The sequence below is a fragment of the Argentina anserina genome, chromosome 4 (assembly GCF_933775445.1).
Source record: "Argentina anserina chromosome 4, drPotAnse1.1, whole genome shotgun sequence".
Taxonomy (NCBI): domain Eukaryota; kingdom Viridiplantae; phylum Streptophyta; class Magnoliopsida; order Rosales; family Rosaceae; genus Argentina; species Argentina anserina.
In genome coordinates, this window is record NC_065875.1 from 4,875,490 (window position 1) to 4,896,107 (window position 20,618).

General features: G+C 38.2%; 3 protein-coding genes across 6 annotated transcripts in view; 1 reads left to right on the forward strand and 2 right to left on the reverse strand.

The window, feature by feature from the left end:
- Window positions 1-7,818, reverse strand: part of LOC126792889 (ethanolamine-phosphate cytidylyltransferase-like) — a 137,651-nt gene extending 129,833 nt beyond the window's left edge. Inside the window, exons 1-10 of one of the 4 annotated variants that reach the window (XM_050519398.1) lie at window positions 7,685-7,809; window positions 6,806-7,235; window positions 6,212-6,447; window positions 5,894-6,033; window positions 5,552-5,623; window positions 4,919-4,986; window positions 4,670-4,787; window positions 3,899-3,964; window positions 3,690-3,812; window positions 2,891-3,321 (exon numbers count right to left, since the gene is read on the reverse strand). In XM_050519398.1, the coding sequence (XP_050375355.1) occupies window positions 3,250-3,321; window positions 3,690-3,812; window positions 3,899-3,964; window positions 4,670-4,787; window positions 4,919-4,986; window positions 5,552-5,623; window positions 5,894-6,033; window positions 6,212-6,447; window positions 6,806-7,158 (1,248 nt within the window). In that variant the 5' untranslated portion in view covers window positions 7,159-7,235; window positions 7,685-7,809 and the 3' untranslated portion in view covers window positions 2,891-3,249. Of the gene's footprint in view, window positions 1-2,890; window positions 3,322-3,689; window positions 3,813-3,898; window positions 3,965-4,669; window positions 4,788-4,918; window positions 4,987-5,551; window positions 5,624-5,893; window positions 6,034-6,211; window positions 6,448-6,805; window positions 7,236-7,523; window positions 7,543-7,684 lie in introns of those variants that run through there. The other 3 variants (XM_050519396.1, XM_050519395.1, XM_050519397.1) reach the window with 3 other exon arrangements.
- Window positions 200-1,841, forward strand: LOC126792900 (uncharacterized). Its single transcript, XM_050519413.1, has 3 exons — window positions 200-878; window positions 978-1,170; window positions 1,274-1,841. The coding sequence occupies exons 1-3, from the start codon at window positions 738-740 to the stop codon at window positions 1,612-1,614; spliced, it is 675 nt and encodes a 224-aa protein (XP_050375370.1). The 5' UTR covers window positions 200-737; the 3' UTR covers window positions 1,615-1,841.
- Window positions 7,819-8,562: 744 nt separating the features above from the next.
- On the reverse strand, window positions 8,563-14,362 carry LOC126792890 (uncharacterized). Its single transcript, XM_050519400.1, has 11 exons — window positions 13,976-14,362; window positions 12,970-13,280; window positions 12,593-12,670; window positions 12,352-12,454; window positions 12,013-12,101; window positions 11,737-11,848; window positions 11,212-11,265; window positions 11,085-11,133; window positions 10,552-10,652; window positions 9,269-9,384; window positions 8,563-9,193 (listed from the first exon to the last, which is right to left on the reverse strand). The coding sequence occupies exons 1-11, from the start codon at window positions 14,360-14,362 to the stop codon at window positions 8,851-8,853; spliced, it is 1,743 nt and encodes a 580-aa protein (XP_050375357.1). The 3' UTR covers window positions 8,563-8,850.
- Window positions 14,363-20,618: the final 6,256 nt, after the last annotated feature.

Here is a 20,618-nt window from a genome sequence, read left to right on the forward strand (position 1 = left end):
ATAGTTTAAGCAATCATGTCACGAATTAGATACTTAAAACAAATTGTTGTGAAGTGTTTTAGTGTGCTTAGTTGTAGAATTAAATATAATATAATGGGATGATTAAATTCTAACCCACCTAGCGGCAGCTCACTTTGGAGACGGACGGAGAATCGGAGGCCCTAGACGGAATCGATTTTAGGCGACCACCTAGTTGGCCTTGGGAGGTCCTAAGCGGCATAGACGACCTATTAATTATTATGCGGTTCGAGGCTGCCCCCTATTATGTTTTCAAATACCATACCAACGAACATTACTATAGTCACAATCAAGTGAAATTAAAGTGATTACTTTATTTTTGCTCACTTTTTTATTATATTTTCTAATTATAGCACAAATTAAATATATTTAACATGATCATTTCTACAAGTTTTTTAACAATTTTAAATTATAAATCATCGACGGGTTGTGTATAAAATTTCTGTCCTTGTACCTATCCGTGGGCCATGTATGCCCACAGAGTAAAATTCCCTTTATAGCACATGACCGTCCTCCTTGGTCTTTCTAGAGGCACACAGAAACCTCTCTCCCTCTCTGTCTTTCCCAATTTCCTCTCCTTCCTTATTACAGAGCCTCTCTCTCTCTCTCTCTCTCTCTCTCTCTCACCTTGATCCCTCTCCTCCATTTTTCACTCTCAGCTTTCACCACCCAACCTTCCACAACTCTCAAACAGCAAATTCTTCACAACTCAGTCAACAATGGCAGCCTACTTCGTCTCTGAACCAATGCAAAGAGACATTACCTCCCGGAAAAGGAAGGAGCTGGGTCAGCTCGACCAAGTCAACCACGACTTGTCCGACTTCTCTCTTTCCTCTCCCGCCACTAAGATTCGCCGCCTGGTATGTAACCCGCCCACCATCACCTTTTTGCCTTTTCGGTTTCAGACTCTCAGTTCATTGTGTTCTTATTTCGTGTCGTACTTTTTACCTTAATAATAGGATGCGCAATTACCGCCGATTTTGGAGGAAGATGAGGTTGAAATCGACCCGGCTCCGAATCATGAGATGAACTTGGAGCTTGATAATCAAGAAAGGGCTATTGTGCCCTTCAACCCTGTGAAAAACCCAATGCTCCGTAACCCTTCAAATGTCTCTATCTCACTTAGTCCTGACCTTGTTTCTGGTTTCAAGGGTAAGTCTACCCAACCTTGTTGTTGTTGTTATTATGAGTATTGGGTGTTTGGTTTATTAAGAAGTTCGCTAATTTTAATGTTGTGGTGTGTTTTTTTTCATAGACCACTATCTTCGCTCCAGCTATCACTACGGCATGAAATCTGACAACCAATGTACAGCTGTTGTTACATGGGTGCCATCTCAGCTCGCTTCTATGCCAGTTAAGGAGGTTTCACAATCCGATGATGGAGGAGAGCCCATGGAGGATGAAGACATGGGTGCAGCGGCGATGGAGGTTGAGGAGAGCAGTACATCAGGGGGAGGAGCACAAGGAACAAGCAATGGCTATGGTGGAGGGATTTGGGCTGGTAGTAGTGAGGGGTTTTTGCAGTGGCAGCAACAGCATTGTATGATACCACAGCCTCCACAGAACATAACGACACCCATCACTTGGCTTCAATGAGACCCAACAAATGCTTAACAGGGCTACTAGGTTTGGTTATGAGGAAATGAGACCTGTATCTCTTACTAGGAGGTCTGTGTTTCTAAGTTCTAACACTAGTCTTTTAAGAAATGATGTTAGTTATGTAATGTTGATAGCGGCGTAGGAATTTTTTTCCAAGAAAGATCTGCAGGTTTGTGATGGGCTACAATGAACAAGTAGCAGCCTAGCAGGGCTTCTTACTCTGATCTTGAAGTTCCTCTTATCATTACTCCCAAAATGTTTTGAGGGTTCTATTTGTACTTCCAAAATAACAAAGTGCACCTTTATTGCCTAATACACCTAAAAAATGCTGGGCATCCGAATTTCGGTTCGGGTTTGGAGCAAATCCATATCCAATCCGAATTAATCGGTTATTCATTTTGTTCATCCATATCCGAATTTTAAAGACCTTGATCCGGATGTTCAACCAATCTGAATTTTCGGATCGGTTTCGGTTAAATTCCAAATATTAAAAGTCGTCTGTTTATAAACTCAAATTTAAAGATGTATTAAACAATTCAATTATCTAAGTACAAATTTCAAATATAAATCTAAAGAATAAGTTTGTCAACATATTACGAAATCCATTATCATAAATATAAGTTCAAACTTTCATTTACCAACCATTAATGGAGTGTTATGTATATTAAAAACAATATATTTGTAATTAAGTTAAATTATTCGGGTCGGATCGGTTTGTTCGGATGGGTTAAAAGGTGGATACGTATCCAATCCGATTTAACTGGATCAGATCGGTTTCTTTTTTATTTTAACCTAAATATTTCAAATCAGTTATCCAATTAAGAAAATCTGGATGGATCAGATTAGTTTTCATGCAAATTCGGTTTTTTACCCAGCCCTAGCCGACTGGACCTCCAATACTTACTGGTATTTACACGTGATTGAAAAAGAGAATAGAACTCCCCAGATGTTTTTTTTTTGTGTGTTTTTTTATAAGTATTACTCCCAAATTGTTGGGATGCAGATTGTCTGCATATGTAGGATGGTATATCTCTATATGATGCATTGATGCCATCACCTTTTGACTTGTACATTTAGTAGTTACTTCTGTGTCAATGTAGTAATAACGTTTAACCTTGCCTACCATCATATTGAATCAATTACACTCGGATGTGTTGGTACATTAGAACTTTTATTGGTATTTACTATCATTAAACTGTGGCACAGATGTCTCGTTTGGAGTTTTGCTGGACAGTTTTGGCTTTTTGGATAATTGGTAATCACTGGAAGTGTGAAAAGCAAAGAGGAACCAAATTTTAATGAATCAAAACCATGAACAATGACAAATAGTTGGGAGACGTGAGCAACCCAATGTTGTTGGTTACAAAAATATGCACAGGGGGCAATGACTGAGGTTAATACATTATTGAGATTCTCATCTATAAATACTGTTACAGAGACACCGTAACGGGAAAACGAAGAGCTACACAGAAGTCTAATGAGCAGTCTTCTATATCGTTCCTTCTATTCTCTTCCAGACCTTTTAGCAAACACAAATCGCACTTTCTATAGCCTCAACAATGCGCACCTCTTCTATGGGTGCTGTGGATGGAATAACTTTCACTATTTAAACCCATGAGAACTACACAAAAGCTAGTCTCCTGAGACATATTTCTTCTGTTCATAGTATTTCTTTTCACTTGCTGTCTTCCTGACATTGCGTTTCTGCATCAAAGGCAATCGGAATCAATAATCCCCTAAGCAGAAATGCAGAAGTCATACACGTGCAATGATCATGAGAAACTAATGGACCGCCAGAAAAAGAAATGAAACTAATACATGAGAAAATAAATCCCAATAAAAACAACCATACTTTAATAATATTCTTAAAAAATAAGCTATTCAGGCTGTCTAATTAGATAAAATGATGTCGGGAGAAGATGTGATTTCAACAGACAATTATTGAATAACGTGTTCTAGACAAAAAAGAAAGATCCTAATTTCCTTGGTAGAAAACATTAGAGTTAATTTTGAATCTGTTGGCATTTTTGTGGTGCAACAACTAAAAAGACAGAAAAGGATTTGATAGATACCAGGTAAGCATCATGATTCGCAATTATCCTCTGTGCTACTGATGTCGTAGTTATAGTTTTTGGGCTTTCAAGTACTTGGAAAATCCCCATGCTCTTGGGAACAGAATAAGGATCACTTCCACCCTGCACAATACAACTCATCTTATCAATTTACCCACTCCTCAGATATGCACATTTACTGACAACTCTGATAGAATGCATCAACTTACAGTAAACGGGGAGTTGTACTCGGAAACTGTCCCACGCACGACCAATGAGATGTTAAAAGTTGTTATCTGCACATGAGAGAACGCAGATCTCAGGCACAGTGATTAACTTATTTAAATCAGAAGGATTACCATTATCATTGCTACCAAGATGCAATGGAAAAAAATGATCAAGAAAAACAAGCAAGGTAGGGGAAGGAGGGTTAACTTAAAAAAGAGAAAGTATGTTTAAATTCCAACCTCTGAAGTACGCAATGGATTGCAACAATAACTAGGTATACAATGCCTAATATCATCAATTCACCAACTCTGACATGTACATTTCCTTAAATATCTGTGTGAAGATAATCCGTAAATTGAGTATATCTAAAACATTTGGGTCACTTGCTGTTCCACTATCTTGGCTAATGCAATTATAAAAAGATGAATCCTGGTGTATAATATGATATATCACACACTGCTTAGTGTATACAGTCCACTATTCCATCAAACTTCTTAGGTATGCTGATCTAAGAAACAAGTGAAGTGGAAAGCATTTGAGGAGGTGCATCAGCAATACTAAACATGTATGGTTCAGAAATGTATCACCATCAAGCCACAATCACAGGACGAGGGACAAAACTTGCACATATTTGAGTGAAGGAATAGTAGCTCATAATGAACACAAGACCACACACACCCATGAAGAGCACAAAACAGTAGATAGGGGTTGTACATGCAGTGAAATGATGCGACACAAAATACAATTAAAAACAAATCTTGATAAGCTCTCACCATATCCATGGTAATTTCCCAAGGAGCACCAATGATGACCTCATCAACATAGCGGCAACCCAACACACCAAGACTACGTTCATGTAAATGCATTATTGGATGCTTTCCCCTGTGTTCACTGCAAGTAAAACCACATTAATACTTTTGGTGTACCTTAAAAATAAAAAACTAGAAAACAACAATAAAAATTTTAAGGGGTGATTACACAAACAAATAATTTATGATGTCAATTCCAGAAAATCAAAATACCTCACAGTGTAGTCATTGTGAATGCCAACTAGTAAAAAGTCTCCAAGCTGCCTAGCATTCTTCAAAATCTAGCAAGCATCAACAAAAACAAAAAAACCATCAGATGTGAGTCTAATATAAAAAAAAAAAGAGTAATGAAAAGCAGAAAGTGGGCATGTCAAGCAAAAAGGGCAGATGCTAGCGTGGATTACTAAGACAGTAGTCATGGAAGCAATCTGCCAACATGCACATGTTTGCATTCAGCATGCAAATGTTTGATGGATACCCTAATCTCAACAAATTGTCGGCAAATCTCTTTTACTCGTTGACAGTCACAGACTTGTATTTTATATATTTATGCAGCAATTGGAATTTGTCTCTTAAACAATAGGACTAAGTCATAAAAGACTAGGTTCTAAAGCAACACTGTATAGAGAATAGATGTTTCACAAAAGACCATCATTACAGTTATCTAGAATGTCCATTGTGTTGACAGGTAGAAAATTGCCACCTCAATATATAGAACTTGGAAACTAGACACAAAACTAAAACAAGAGAATCCAATTTTAAAGTACATTGTCTGGAAGACAAACCTCAGGCAAAAAATCAGTTAAAGAAATAGGTTGCAGGGAGTACTCAAAGTTATAGCGTCACCTCAACATGTCCTGCGTGAAAGAGATCAAATGCCCCATCAATGTACACAATACGAGAATTTGGTCCAGGAGCCTGAAAAATAAAATTGTCAGGAAGGACCTGTGAAATGCAAAGCACTTGTCTTTATCTGATTCTGCTTTGTCATGGTTCCATAATAGTACAGAAGATTTTTCACAGCATTAGGAAGTGATACATTCATTTAAAGAATATTATTCTCTTATCTCACTGCTATAGTTAGGAGTTAAAGTTGGTCTAAATTGGCAATGCATGTCTGAAAGAAAATTTAAAAATAATTCAGCATTAAGTCTTCCCCACCAATATTGAGAACATAAAAGTACAAACCTTTCCATTAGAGAACTGCACAATTCTTCGGGATGTTGGCAAAAATTGAGATAATTGGGCACTCTTGGATTGACCTTCTTCACAAGGTTCTCCATGTGAAGATGCATCATTTATCTCCTTCAAAGAAGAAAGTATCCTCCCTACATTAATATAATGATTATTAGAGCAATTAGAAACAATAGCTATCTTAGTAACCACATCTAGTAATGACGCTTTTGTCAAAGTACAAGATAAGTAAAATTCATCAATTGCATAGTAAGTACTTGATAATTTTAACAAAGGAAGAACTGCTGAGGTAGATCAAGACAGATTTCATACCTACAATATCGGTGCTGGAGACACCTTCAGTCCGTTTAATTTGTTTGTAGCGGCCAGCTTTCTTTGCCAGTGCATAAGCATCAGTTCCGTCTGGAAGCAGGCAAGGGTCATCGCCATGTATGATATAGTCAATTTTATGCTCATTGAAGAGTTTGTTCATAAATTGCTCGGTGATTTCATAAGGAGCGTTGGCTATGACTTGATCCACCCACTTCAACCCACTTACAAGAGCCAGTCTAGAAAGAACTTCAAATTAGATATTAATATAATAATGATTAAATAAAACTACTTGCAGATACTGCAAAATAATTATAACACATCAACACCTAAAGAATATCAGCTGAACTAAACGATCAGACACTGTTTAAGAGCTGCAAGAGTTTCTGACTTGAACAACGGAATGTAAGGGTGGTAAAATAGCACTATCCACCTCCCAAATATTGGTGAATCCCACTATTGATAATAAAATTCTACAAACAATGGTTCTTAGAGATTGTATTCACATGTTTTTGTATTCGAACATAAACCTTCTTGAGGAAGAATGTCTCAACAGTAGGTGTTTGTGTACCGGCATGAGCATAAAGCGGCACTAACCTCTCTTCCATGGATAAAACAGGGGGTCCTTTATTGGCAACGATCTCTTCGTCACTAACAACCCCAACCACTAACTCATCCCCCAGTGCCTTGGCTTGCCTTAAAGCATTGGCGTGGCCGTAGTGCATGAGATCAAAGCACCCATCCATGTACACCCGAATGCGCTTCTTCTCGGATTTCTTCTTATGGAAAATCCCCGAATCAGACCATAAATAAGGCAACTGAGGAACCGAAATGCCACCAAAATAGCTGGTGGACAAGCCGAGCAATGCGGCCGTGAGCATTAGACCTCCAAAGACATGTGGGTGGTTGTACACTCCATCCCAAATCCAGTTGTTAGTCTCATACTCCATCTTGCCACCCTGTTTTTCTCTCTCTACTTTATCAAATTAACTTACTCAGAGGAGACACAAAACCTGAAAAATTCAGCCTTCAATACCAAATCATTACTCAGATTAAGATTTAAACATCACATAAAGCACAACAACAGAAATAAAAAAACACGCACAACAAAACCAGATTTCAGATATCAAAGTAAAACCCAATTCATATGAAATCAACACAATCACATATACAATTCCAAACTTGCTCAACAAATTCAATCTTGAATCTAGAAGCCAAAAACCCACCTGCAATTCACAACCAAAACATGATTCCAAACAAAAAGGAACAACTTTGCAATGAGAATATTAAAAAAACACAATATGGGTGTAGAAACCTGGGGCAAGTTGGGAATCAAAAACAAGAGAGAAAGGAGGATTGAAATGAAGGAAAATGTGTTGAGGCAGATCTGAAAAGATTGGATTTTTAATTGCTGAGAAGATAAAAAAGATTGGATTTTTTAGAGATGGGGGAAGATCAATAAAGAAAAGGAGGTACCTTTGAGGGAATGAAGGTTATGTGCCTCCTCCTGATTTGTGTTGTTTGTTGCGTGGTGGCTTGCAACGAAACAAGCCCAAGCTTCTTGCAAAGCTCTTCTCTTTTTCCTTCTTCTTGTTTTTGTTGTGTTAATAAATAGTAATCGACTAATCGCACCTCATTGTTTGTTTAATTAATGGTTTTTCATTGGCTACTTGGTGTGGTTCCCATTTGGACCCACGCGATTTCTGCTCCTTGCAATGTCGTCCTTCCATATGTACACACACGCCATGCTTCTGTGGCTTAGCCTTTCTTGCATAATTGTATTTTCACACTAATAATTTCAGCCTTTTTTTTGTAATGTCACTGTTAGATGTTAATGTCATTGAGATTTTTGGTTCCTCTTTTGATCCCAGATATTTGGTCGTTTGATCTTTTCTTATTTAGCTTGCTTCAGGTTCAAGTACTAGTAGTTTTCACACGTATTCTCCCCGAAGAGCGAATATTATTTAGCGTTGTACATGCAATATGGTTTGTTTGATTCAATTATGCTTACGCAAATGAGTTTATCTTTATTGACATTCCATGTCGATGCTCACATCATTTCTAAAAAGTGGGTCTCCATATTTTGTGTTAAAGCATTTCCTTATTCGGAGAAGGTCCAACCAATTGGGAGAAAGATCAATAGATTCATTCTAAAGAGCTATTCATGTCTTCATCTTTCAATCTCCATCCCAATAAGGAGAAAATAGTACTGGCTTAAAATAATTATAGTCAGTTGACCGTGCCGATCAATCAAAGAAATTATGTAGTTGCTTCGTCTGTAAGTTGATATCCGCAAGTTGTTTTAACCAATTTGACTCTGTAAACTTGTTAAAGTCTTGTCCATGTGCACACTATAATTGAGAATCATCAGTAAATCTCCATACAATTGATAACTGAGGTACACAAGTTTCAATAGAAGAGTGGTAAGCGTAAGTGCGTAACTAAGACCAGAAACCAATCACTGTTCAGGAATTGAGGAAACTAAAGTTCCATATTTGTTCCTTAACAAGAAAATTGACACAAGAATACGAATGTACAATTATGCGTGTACAATACAACTCAAGGCACTCTTCAATTCTTCATGTATAACGAAAGTCCTGATAAGCCTGGAAAACACCAAACACCCCAGGTTCATTTCATGCCTAAAGGAAGTTCCTCTGAAAGGTGCCTGCAGAAAACCGAGACGTTAAACCTTGAGCCATGTTTTCTGAATCCAGTTTTACACTTTGTCTACCGCCTGTCAAATCCTTTTCACGGTCCCAAGGCTTCCACGGATGATTTCCCACCCATTCTTCCTGCTTCTCCTTCTCTAAGGGTTTCTTAGATTTTTTCTTTGGGCGGCTTGCAGTCTCTTGGTGTTTTTCTACTAATGACTTTGATCGTTTTTGTTTGTTGTACATGTCCACCAAATCTGCATCTGAACTATTCATTTTCTTCTCCTCGTTTGAAGCAAGTGATGCAGCCTCATTATATGCTTCTAAGTAACTGCCATGGGAATAAATTCGATCAAAAGTCATTCATAAAAATGTACAATATAACAAAAATATTATGAGTACATACTCCATCTTAGCTTTCTGGGCTCTGTCGGAAGGGGTATCAGTCCATGCACTTGTATCACCACGTCCTTCTTTGGCGGTGCTGCTAAATTGTGTGGAGTGCGTAGGCATACCACCAGGCTGAGAAAAATTAAAGGATGGGCATTATTTTCAATTACAGCACTTCTTCAGTAGAAAAATAAGCAGACTTTGTAACACAAAAGCACAGCAGGCGGTTTGAACCACATATACTCATATAGTATGTAGTCTACGATTTATATGCATTCTCTCTTATCTCGTAATTTAAAGGGACCTAATGGTAGTCTCACACTCCTATGTTCCAAAGTCAACAACTAGATCAAGAATAAAAGCCATGCCCACCAACTGAGATTGTCTCAGAGCTGTACTTCAAGCTGCACTGCGAGCTCTGGATGGCTTTGATAAAGGAAGAGCATGAATCCTTCAGAATCTCAAATGCAAGTTGCTTTTCATATAAACTTAAGCTTAAACACAAACACCCTCAAGGCCTCATCTAACCGGAACTCAACCAAATCAGAGGAGTGAAAGTCTGGGAACCACAATAATTGCAACAATTTAATTACTCAGGCAACTTAATGCACAATATTTGCTGCATAATTCAGCCTCTAACATCAGATAACATGAAGTTCATGAAACTTAAGGTCCATAAATTCCTCCCCACAAGCTCCCCTTTCTGGAGGCCCCTAACTCAAAATCAAGGTTAATCATCCTAAAGCAAGATGCATTTTAATGGAACTCACAAGGTACAACTTGCGGAGATTTCTGTATTCCGAAAAATCTTAGATCCAAAATATTTAATGGCCACCAACCAGTCAGGATGGTATAATCTTCTTTTCACACTCTTTGTTTAAGTTACTGATCCATTGCTTTCAGTTATATGTCCACCACCCACACACATTCCCTGCACTTTTTTTTGGAATGAGGAGTTTTATGTTTTTTTTTCTTAATGAAAAAAGGATTTTTCCATCCACGTAATAGAGTATAGCAGTTTCCTTAAAATTACCACGAGATTCCTGTAGTTACTAGATTATTTTAATCATTCTCAAATAAAAAAAACTAGATTATTTAAACCAATGCCGTGAATTTAGCATCTATTGATACAGCTAAAATAATAGAAAAAATTGTAGAATTGTCGTGTAAACTCCCAGAGTAGCCAGATATCAACAAAAACATGTGTCAAGAAAATAGATTTTATCATATCTACAGTCCAGAGGTCAAATATCATAACATAACTAAAAGTATGAAGGGCTAAAAGAATGAAAGACTTACTCTTCTCTCAGGGGGAAGTGTTGTCATCCACTCATCTCTTTTTGGTGCCTCTTTAACATCCAAGTCTGCTAGTAGCTCATCATCACCCTCCATGGATATGCCTGCCAACAAGCTTTCACAGTTATAAAAAAATAAACCCCCGATACATGAGAAGATTCAAGAAATTAGAATTCATGCAAAAACAGTAAAACACTAATCTGCATAAAAGACAGAGTTAATTACAAAAAAAGAGTAGCAAAAGAGGCTCAAAACAAAAAGGGTAAAAGCTGCTGCCAACCTCTGAGAGCTACTCTAAATTAAAGCAACCAATAATTTTATTTGGCAGAGACATACAGTTGTTCACAAAATCAAAAGTATAGGGGCTATGCCAAGTTCACAAACAAGTGGTAGAAATATTCTGGGTGAAATAGAAAAGGGAAGGCAATCACAATATTTGAACCACATAACAGAACACTACTTTCACCCACTTGTGTCCATTAATGAAAGAGATACCAAGCAGTTTGAACAAAAATAGTCAGCAAATATTAGCTAACCTTGTAACCTTCTCCATTGTGCAGCCTCCCGCATTGCTCGTAACTCCACCTGCAGAAGCAAAATAAAATCAAACATTGAAATGCAATATCATTATAAGGAAATTAAACTGAAAATCAAAATCCATACCTTAAACTTTTCATACTCCTCCTTGAGTTTAATCTTTTCATCCAGTACTTTCCGCTGCAAGACACAACCAAGGCAGAAAAAAAACAACCATGATCAAACAGTGAAACTGAATCCTACAGCAAAGACTCAATATACTCCAATTCCAGCTCCATAGGAATTGTACCTTTTACTAACTAAGCACCTATAACTGATCATTCTTTTACTTCAGTAAGACAAATAAGAAATAATGATTAGCTGCCACATAAGGTGCTTTCTATGTGGTGCCTAAGCTGGTGATCCACCTAGCATTACTAGGGCATTAAATTTAACAGATAACTTATCCAACAATGGTTTCTAACTTTCTATGTGGTTCAGGAGCAGATGTGCAATAAAGCATAGATGCAGTAAAAGACTTTGCATGTTCTATCAGTTGGATATGGCACCAGTACATGTCAGATACACAAAATCGAACCCCAATCGACTTATCAGTAAATTCTCATTAATGGCATGCCAGTGTTAATTCAAGAAAAAAAAAACAATCCTTACCTTTTCTGGATCTTGTAAATCTTTAAAAGCTTTGTTCAACTTGACAAAAGCTTCTTGAGCTTGAGGATGTGAGCATTTATCAGGGTGCACCAAAAGAGACATCTTCCAGTACCTAAAGGAAGGGTAAGATGAGATTCTCTATAAGACAAAGGCGAATCAGGGACAAAAGTCAAATGCAGACCAAGTTCTAAATAATCTGTTCAGATATGATGGGTATCTTGAAACATAACCAACTAGTCGTAGCATCCAAATATACACAAGCACTATCAATCATACCTTTTCTTCATGTTCTCCGGAGCCATATTTTGGTTTGCTCCTAGAACATCATATGGACTATTCTCATCAGAATCCATGATCCTCGTGACCTGCAACACATGGCAGTCAGTAAGTAACAAAATTATAACAAGAGAATCTCCCACCATATGTAAGCCTCTCATTTAAAATCAATATCAGCATAATATTTTATGCATTTGCGATTAAAAGCACAAGAATGAAGAACAAATAAAGGAAGAGACATGAGATTTGATGATTGAACAAAACGTCTTACTCAACCTATAGCTAATACAAGCTCAAAACTTTGATACATACAAGCAAATGATAAGAAAAGTTCAATACCTCTTCAAACCGTTCAGCTTCATTAGCTGATTCAACTTCAGCAACAACAGCAGGTGGTGGAGGTCCTATGAACATTCCAGCATCTTCTTCCAACTCCACTTCCCTAGACATAAATTTATTTAATATTTAACAAATTTCGGGTCATCTTAAATCAGCAAATACATAATTCACAACTGCAAATAAACAAGGTTTGAATAAACAATAAACAAAGTATCTACTCAATTAATTTTATTTAGCTAACCTGAGCTCGGCCTGTGCCTCTGTCAATTTGGCTGCAGCAGCAAGTAGCTCTGCTGATGGCATAGCAGGGCCGATTATCCTGCAATATAAACAGTCAACAAATCTAGTTATAAGCAAAAAAACAGAATAATAGAAACAACAAATACTAACTACTAATGAATATCACGTAAAATCATTAATGTAGTTATCAGTGAAAAAAACCAGTATTTGTTGAGGCACTCGAAAGTACTGGCAGAAAAGTCGAAACTAGTTAAAATCTTGGTTTATGCTTCTGATTCATAAGGAGACAAAAATACAGGGTGTGCCAGTGAGTACAGGTTTCCAAATTCAACGAGCAAGAACTATAGAGCTGGGTAAAGTGAAAACAGAACCATTTACCTTCTGCTAGGACCAGCAACATTATCAGCCTTATGTGGCGGTGTCACATTATCATCACCAACCACTTGTTTGTATTCCTCATCCTGTTGTTCTAAATGCGTCTCACAGAATGGAGGTTTAGCATCTAAAGACGTTGGAATCATGATCCCAACAACCTCCAAAGTAGGACGAACATTTGAGGGAAGTACAAAAACCTTATCACTTTCCTTGAGTTCTAATGAAAGAAACAGCTTCTTTAGGTGCTTAATCAAAGATTTTTCTGATATTCCCTTTATATCCACTGCTTGCCCGCTATCAATCATTTCCAAAAGCTGCATCAAATGATAAGAAACTATTAACAATGCATGATAAACAGAGGATATGAATAGAATTCCAGCAGTCCATTCTCAAGACACCCAAACGACACTAACGGAAAGAAACTTTGATCAACTGAATGGTGTATATATCCTTAGCTCAAGTGAACTTAATAGTCCACCCTCTCGCAACGGAAATCACTTAACACCCTACCCTAAACTACCATTACAAACCCTTGATGTTACAATGCTGCACATCTTTACGCAGATGTTAGCAAGCGTGCCGCCAAGTTTCCTTCAGTTTTATTAATCCTAACAATGGCCAAATCTTTATCATTCTATTAGAGTGTCCGTACCTAATGCCAATGTTCCTAGGTTCAAATCCTTCTAAACAACATTACTCACTATCTCAACTCTCACAATTTGCCATCTCGGATCCTACAGCTCACTAATCAAACTCCCAATTCCCAAGAAATTAACACGAAACACATATAAACAAAAATCAGTAACAAAGATAAACTAACCTACACAAGTCCTTGATATCAATTCAAGCTTAATCTATCTTAAGATTTCCCAATAATGTGATTAACAACATCAAAAACAAACATATAACACAAAATCAAATTAATAATCAGCTGAATATTACTAGTTTCAAGCATGAAATTTACTACGAAATTTTCAAACACCAAAATTCGAGGTAAAAAGCAATTCACCTGCTTCAAATCGTCTCCAACATTAGGAAATTCACTGAACAAGTCTTGTAAAACCTGTTGCGGCTCAAACCGGCTCCTCTCCGGCTCAGAATCACAGCCGCCGCCACTCGAGGACTCCGAACCGGAGTCATATTCTCTCCTCTTCTTCTTCGATTTCGACTTCGACTTCGATTTGCTCCGTCGCGCCTCTCTCTTACTTCGCCGTTTCTCTCTCCTCTCCCGTCTCCTCTCTTTCTCTCTCCTGGAGCTGTCGTCGCTTCTGTGACGGTGGCGACGACGCCGTTTGGAGGAGCGGTCGGAGTCGTCGGAGCTTGAGGGAGAGGACGACAGTGAATCGTCGGAGCTGGTTTCCGGCAAATGCTTCTTCCTCTTGCTTTTACTCCCCATTTGTTTTGCAATCAAATTGACCATTAGAAACCAGAAATCATATAAGGGCAAATCAAAATTTTGGGCTTGGGCCTTGGGTACTACTCGCGGGTCAAACCAGCCCTTCACATGTCATGATCTGAGGCCCAATAATAAATTCTACGCTGTATATGTCCATTCAAAAACTCTTATTTTCTTCCAAAAAAAGAAACACAGCTCACTTATTTGCAAACGAATTTGAATACTGAAACACTATAATGAATTCGAGAGAATAACGATAATTTTATTGATAGATATGAAGTCTTATATATAAACATTACATCATAGATCCCGATAAATCTGAGATAAGATATTATTCATGAACTAGCTAAATTATACTAATTAGGACAAAATACACCAAGAATATCTAGGAGATGATTCTCTTTCAACATTCCCTCTTATATTGCGATCCTAATGTGTCATAGTGCAATATAGGTGCCTCAGTAAAAATCTTGTCAAACAAAACAAAAACCTCTTGGGTAAAATAAAAGTCTTAGACGAAAAGAGCATAATGCACTAACTACAAATGACCAATGCATGTGGCATAGACTTCCCCCCTAATATCTACAAAACGGATCCCCTGATCTTTGACGCAATATTTGAATTTGGATAAACGACGCAATCCAATACATTTCACATGTTTCACAAATGTAGATTTTGGTAGTGACTTAGTAAATAAATCAGCCACATTATTCTCATAACAAATCTGATTAACTTGGATATTCAACATCTCTTGTTGTTATTGATTGTAAAAAAACTTTGGCGAAATATGTTTTGTGTTATCACCCTTAATGTAACCTAATTTCATATGTTGATGCAAGTTACATTATCTTCATAGATACAAGTTGGTTCAACTGTAGTGGAAATTAATCCATTAGCATCTCGAATGTGAGTAATAATTGCTCAAAGTCAACTACACTCTTTGACTACTTCATGTAATGCTATAATCTCATAATAATTTGAGGAAGTAATAACAAGGATTTGCTTGGTAGATCTCCAAGAAATCGTCGTATTTCCAATGATAAAAACATAACCAGATTGAGAACGTCATTTGTGATCCGAAAATGTATCCAGCACTATGAATCTTATCAACTCATCACTAGAAGTTGCAAGAAATGAGGAATTGTCGTTCAAGTGATAAGAACTAGCACCAGCGGTGACAACGACAACAACGACAGTGGTGGCGGCAGGGCCTTGTCCAGCTTTATGAGTGGTGACAATGGCGACTCGATCACTTACCGGCTTGCCATATCCGTCTAAACCTACTGGAATATCACTTCTCTTGTCGGAATACTAATAATACAACTCCATGTCAATGGAACCCTTCAAATACTTAAAGATATTCTTAATGTCGTTCCAATGACGAATGGTTGGTGCAGAACTAAATTTTGCCAACAAGTTCACTGATAATGCAATGTTTAGACAAGTACACTGAGCTAGATAAAGCAAAGCTCCTATAGTACTCAAATATGGATATTCATGACCAAGAATCTTTTCATCATCCTCTTTTTCAGATGGAATGGATATTTCTTGGTATCTAGACTTCTTACAACCATGAGAGTACTAACAAGATGCATAACTTTGTACATACAAAAGCGCCTAAGCATCTTTCAGACATATGCAGACTAGTGTACAAAGATTCCACCAACTCTATGCTCATTTTCCAAACCTAAGCAAAACCAAGTATTTCCTATGTCTTTCATCCCAAATTATGCTTTCAAGTAGCTTATCGTCTCTCCAATCTCATTCAAAGATCCTATGATATTCATGTCATCGACATAGATAACTACTATAGCAAGACCAGAACTATTGCGTTTGATAAACACACAAGGGAATAGTTCATTGTGCCCAATCAAGTACTCACTTAAATGTGTACACCACATTCTACCGGATTGTTTCAATCCATATAGTGAGCGTTGCAACCTAATGGCATAGGCTTTGTGTGTCTTACTTGACTTGGGTACTTAAAGTCCCTCATGAACCTTCATCTATATTTTTGTATCTAGATCCCAATAAAGATACGCGATCACCACTTCTAACAGTTACATGTTTAGCTTTTTCATAAACCATTAGACTTATCAGATATTAGAAGGTAATGATATCCATAACTGGAGAATACGTCTCCTCATAGTCAACACCAGGACGATGAGAGAATCCTTGAGTGACGAGTCGTGCTTTATACCGCAAGACTTCGCCTTTCTCATTCAGCTTTCGAACAAAGACCCATTTATGTCCAACCGACTTAACGTTCGGCGGTACTTCAACGACTGGACTGAATGCTTGTCTTTTGTTCATTGAGTCTGGATTACTTCCTTCCATTTTGGCCAATCTGCTCTTTGTCGATATTCTTCAACTGAGCGCGGTTCCATATCTTCGTTGTCAATTATTTCCTGAGCGAGAGAATAAGCAAACACATCATCAATGTACATGGAAATCCTATTCATGACGTCTTGAGCACTTAACTCTCTCAATGAGATTTAGTTGCTCTCTGATATCAACAATGAGTCTGAAGCATCCCTCAGATCATCAAGTGTTAATTCATGGACATAACTATAATCAAAGACAATCTGGACGCTTAGTTTATTTGAGTCTTTGATGAGTGGATCAGTTTGTGACTTGACTTTAGTTTTTTTTTTCTTGTCTATGAATCAGTGGAACCTTTCGGCCTCCCTTTCCTCTTGGGAGGGGCCGAGACTGTCGCCGTGCCTCCACCTAGGGTAGGCTCAGCCGAGCCTTTCCCTGCCATGTCGGCATCTTGCCCGGAGTTTTGGACTTCTAACATCGTAGGACAGTTTACAGTAGGTATACTTGATCTTGTCACTTTTACAATATCCATAAAGGCGTCAGACATTTAATCTACCACTTTATGTAATTGCAAAAACATTGTACTTCAATCTCAGGATGAGATGTGCGGGAATCATAATGAGACATAATAGGGGAGTTCCATGTCAGTTCTCGATATTTATCTGGAATGATATGTTCTTATCTCCCCCTAAACGCGGGAAGTGTGTCTCCTTGAAGTGACAATTTGAAAATTTAGCAGTAAAGAGATCTCCTATATGAGGGTCAATGTAGCAGATAATCGTTGGAGAATTATAACCAACATAAATTGTCAATCATCTTTGAGAACCCATTTTCTTACACAGTGAAGGCGTAATAGACACATAGACCGCGCAACCAAATGTACGTAAATGTGAAATGTCAAGTTCATATCCAGTCATGACCAACTAGTACGCACTAACAGGTTGCTTTGAGATGGGTCTGAAACGAATAAGTACTACTACATGCAATATTACATAATAGTAGGAAATTATGGGTAAGTTACTATGCATAACAATGGCCCTACCTATAAGCTATAACCGCTTAATTGTAGCTTCTGGTAATCCATTTTGGGAATGGACATGAGGTACATGATGTTCTATATCTATCCTGATTGATATGCAATAATCATTAAATGTCTTCAAAGTAAATTCTCCTACATTATCCAGCTAATAGACTTAATTGGATGGTCATGGTGGTGAGTCCTGAGCTTAATGATTTGAGCAAGGAGTTTTGGAAATGCAGCATTGCGTGTGGACAATAGATCGATATGTGACCAACGAGTCGATGCATCCACCAGAACCATAAAGTATTTAAATGGTCCGCACTCTGGTGTTATAGGTCCACATATATCACTTTGGATCCTTTGTAAGAATAGTATGTTATGTGTACTATCAACTACAAAGGAAGGCTTTGCCTACATCTTTGCAAAATGTACAAGCTTTGCAAAAAGATTGGTGGTCATTAGAATCGCGGTAAAAGCATCACATATCTCCATAGGCTCCGTCACAGCCTTAGGAGGCGGTGGTAGGGCACCGGCAGGCTTAGAGGCCGTGTCTAGGCCGGGCATACAGTTCGAGATCATGCCACCTTCATCAATGGCGTGTGGGATATACCTACATGCTTGCTGGCTTTGAAAAATAGATGACCGTGCATTAGATTCAATAAGACACAATGTAGTAAAATACAACCCACAACTAACACTCTTGAACTTCTCTAAAACATGACACTTACGTCAGGGAATATTAGAGGTAACACATAGATATTCTATTATGTTCTCAACTTTGGTGTTCAGGAGATAATCGTTGGCACAAATATCCTTAAAATTGAGCAAGGTTTGGTTCCCTTCTAGTGCATAAATTGCATCTCTGACTTTGACGTGGGTACCATTAGGTAGCAAGAATTCTGCTACACCACGCCCATGGATCAATATCCGTCCCAATGAGACAAGTCACAAAAGATTTGTAAGGCACAAATTTCGTAAAAAGCTTCTTATCCCGCAAAAATATGTGGGCAAGTCCCACAATCTACTAAGCACTCGATCTCGCTGGATGATATCTACAAGTAAATTGTAAAATTCAGTTAGTGTTTGAAAATGATAAGGCAAACATTCTCTAATGAAAGAGATGAATGTAAATAGTATGGGTCAAAACATGTTATGATCCTTAAATGTGCAAAACTGCATCATAGAAACTTAGAAGAATCACATAAAAAGCTTAAGTGGGTGCCAAAGAGTAATCACAATGTCTTGTGATCCAAAAGCTAGAATCGACATAAGATGAAGTATTTGCAGGGGCGTGCGTGGGGGGTTGCGGGGTAGGCCGTGTAGGTTGTAAGGAGCTATGCATGGGTTGTGGGGGAGTTGTGCATGTGCTGCAGGAGAGCCCTATAGGGGTTACTACACGGGCTCGGCAGCAGGGATGCAGGGGGGCTCGGTAACTAGGCTGTAAGGGGTCTGCTGGGCCATGGGGGCATGCACGGAGTTCTAAAGGGCTGATGCAAGGCCATGGCATTGCAGAAACAGGGTGCCGAGCTAGGGCAGGGAGGCAGGGGTCGTTCAAGGCATATGCAGGGAGCCTGCAGGGCTGTTGTAGAGCCGAGGCAGAGGCGGAGCAAAACATGTCTGTGGGTAGGGAGATAAAAAAATCTCATTTAAAGTCTTTGTGGGGGTAAACCGGACCGTGGACGAAGCATCTCATCCGAAGCTAAGGTCATCTCGCAAAACCTGTTATAGGTTTGTCATCCCCCCCAAGCTCTCGTGTACTACAATTTGAATTTATTAACTTTTCTAACGTGACCATAACTTTAAACCGGTGAAATTTAATTTTATGAATACTTATATTCTTCAATATTTAAACCATTAAGGAAATCAAAATAATGTTCGAACACATTCTTATAACAAAGAACCAAAAGCAAAATTTTATTAATATGCCAAATTTAAAACGTACATCAACATTGTTCTGAAAAATAAACACTTGGCTTAATAAAAGCCTTATTATGGCAATACTACCATTACAAATCAAACTTAAAAATTTAAATGGAATAAGCAGGACAAAAACGATCAATCAAAATGGATCTAATCGAAATTAGGATTCGATTGAGCATCAGGACCGGCTTTCTCACATCTTCAACATAATTAGCTTCCCTTGACAAGTATTGCTTGCATCTCTTGTGAGCTTGAAGGATCTCCAGAAGAGCATGGCATTGCTTATGAAAAGTTCTTATTTGAACCACACTTGTAGTATGGAAATCTCAGATTTAGAGCTTTAGCTGAGTTATTCGATTTGGAGGGCTTGGATGGCTTGGCGGCACCACGGCCTCTAGGGTTAGGAGGACCGGCGGCGCGTCCGTCCCTTGTCCAGGTCATGCTGCGATGAGGGCCTTTGTTTACTCCTCTTTGGTATGGTGTTGATCAATCCCTATCTTTCTCTTTTCAACTTTTTCTCATACTTGCATGATTAGCTTCTGGAACTCTTTTCGTTCTTGCAGGTCTTAGATTGTTGTTGTTGAGAATGATCTCATGGTGACGTTCATTCTTCTTGAGAATGTTTATCAAATATGTAAAACTCTTAATTCTTTTAGCCTCATAATCAAGGTGATATTAGTAAGTAATCTCACTAGCAGATTTTGGGAAAGTCTCGAGAGTTTTCTCGATCATGTCATCGTCGGTTTTCTCATTGCCACATATGTTCAAGTTTGCCTGGAGGTTCAACATTTCTTTATGATAATCGTGAACTTTGGCAAAATCTAGTAGACGTATAGAATGTCATTTTGCCAAAAGCGATGGCAAGCGTGCATCATGCCCATTGGCAACCCACTCATTGAGCACGTCTCATAGAACCTTGGGATCCATGTACTTTAGGCATTGATTATTAAACATCTTGTCCATATGGGGCCTGAGGAACATCAAGGCCTGAGC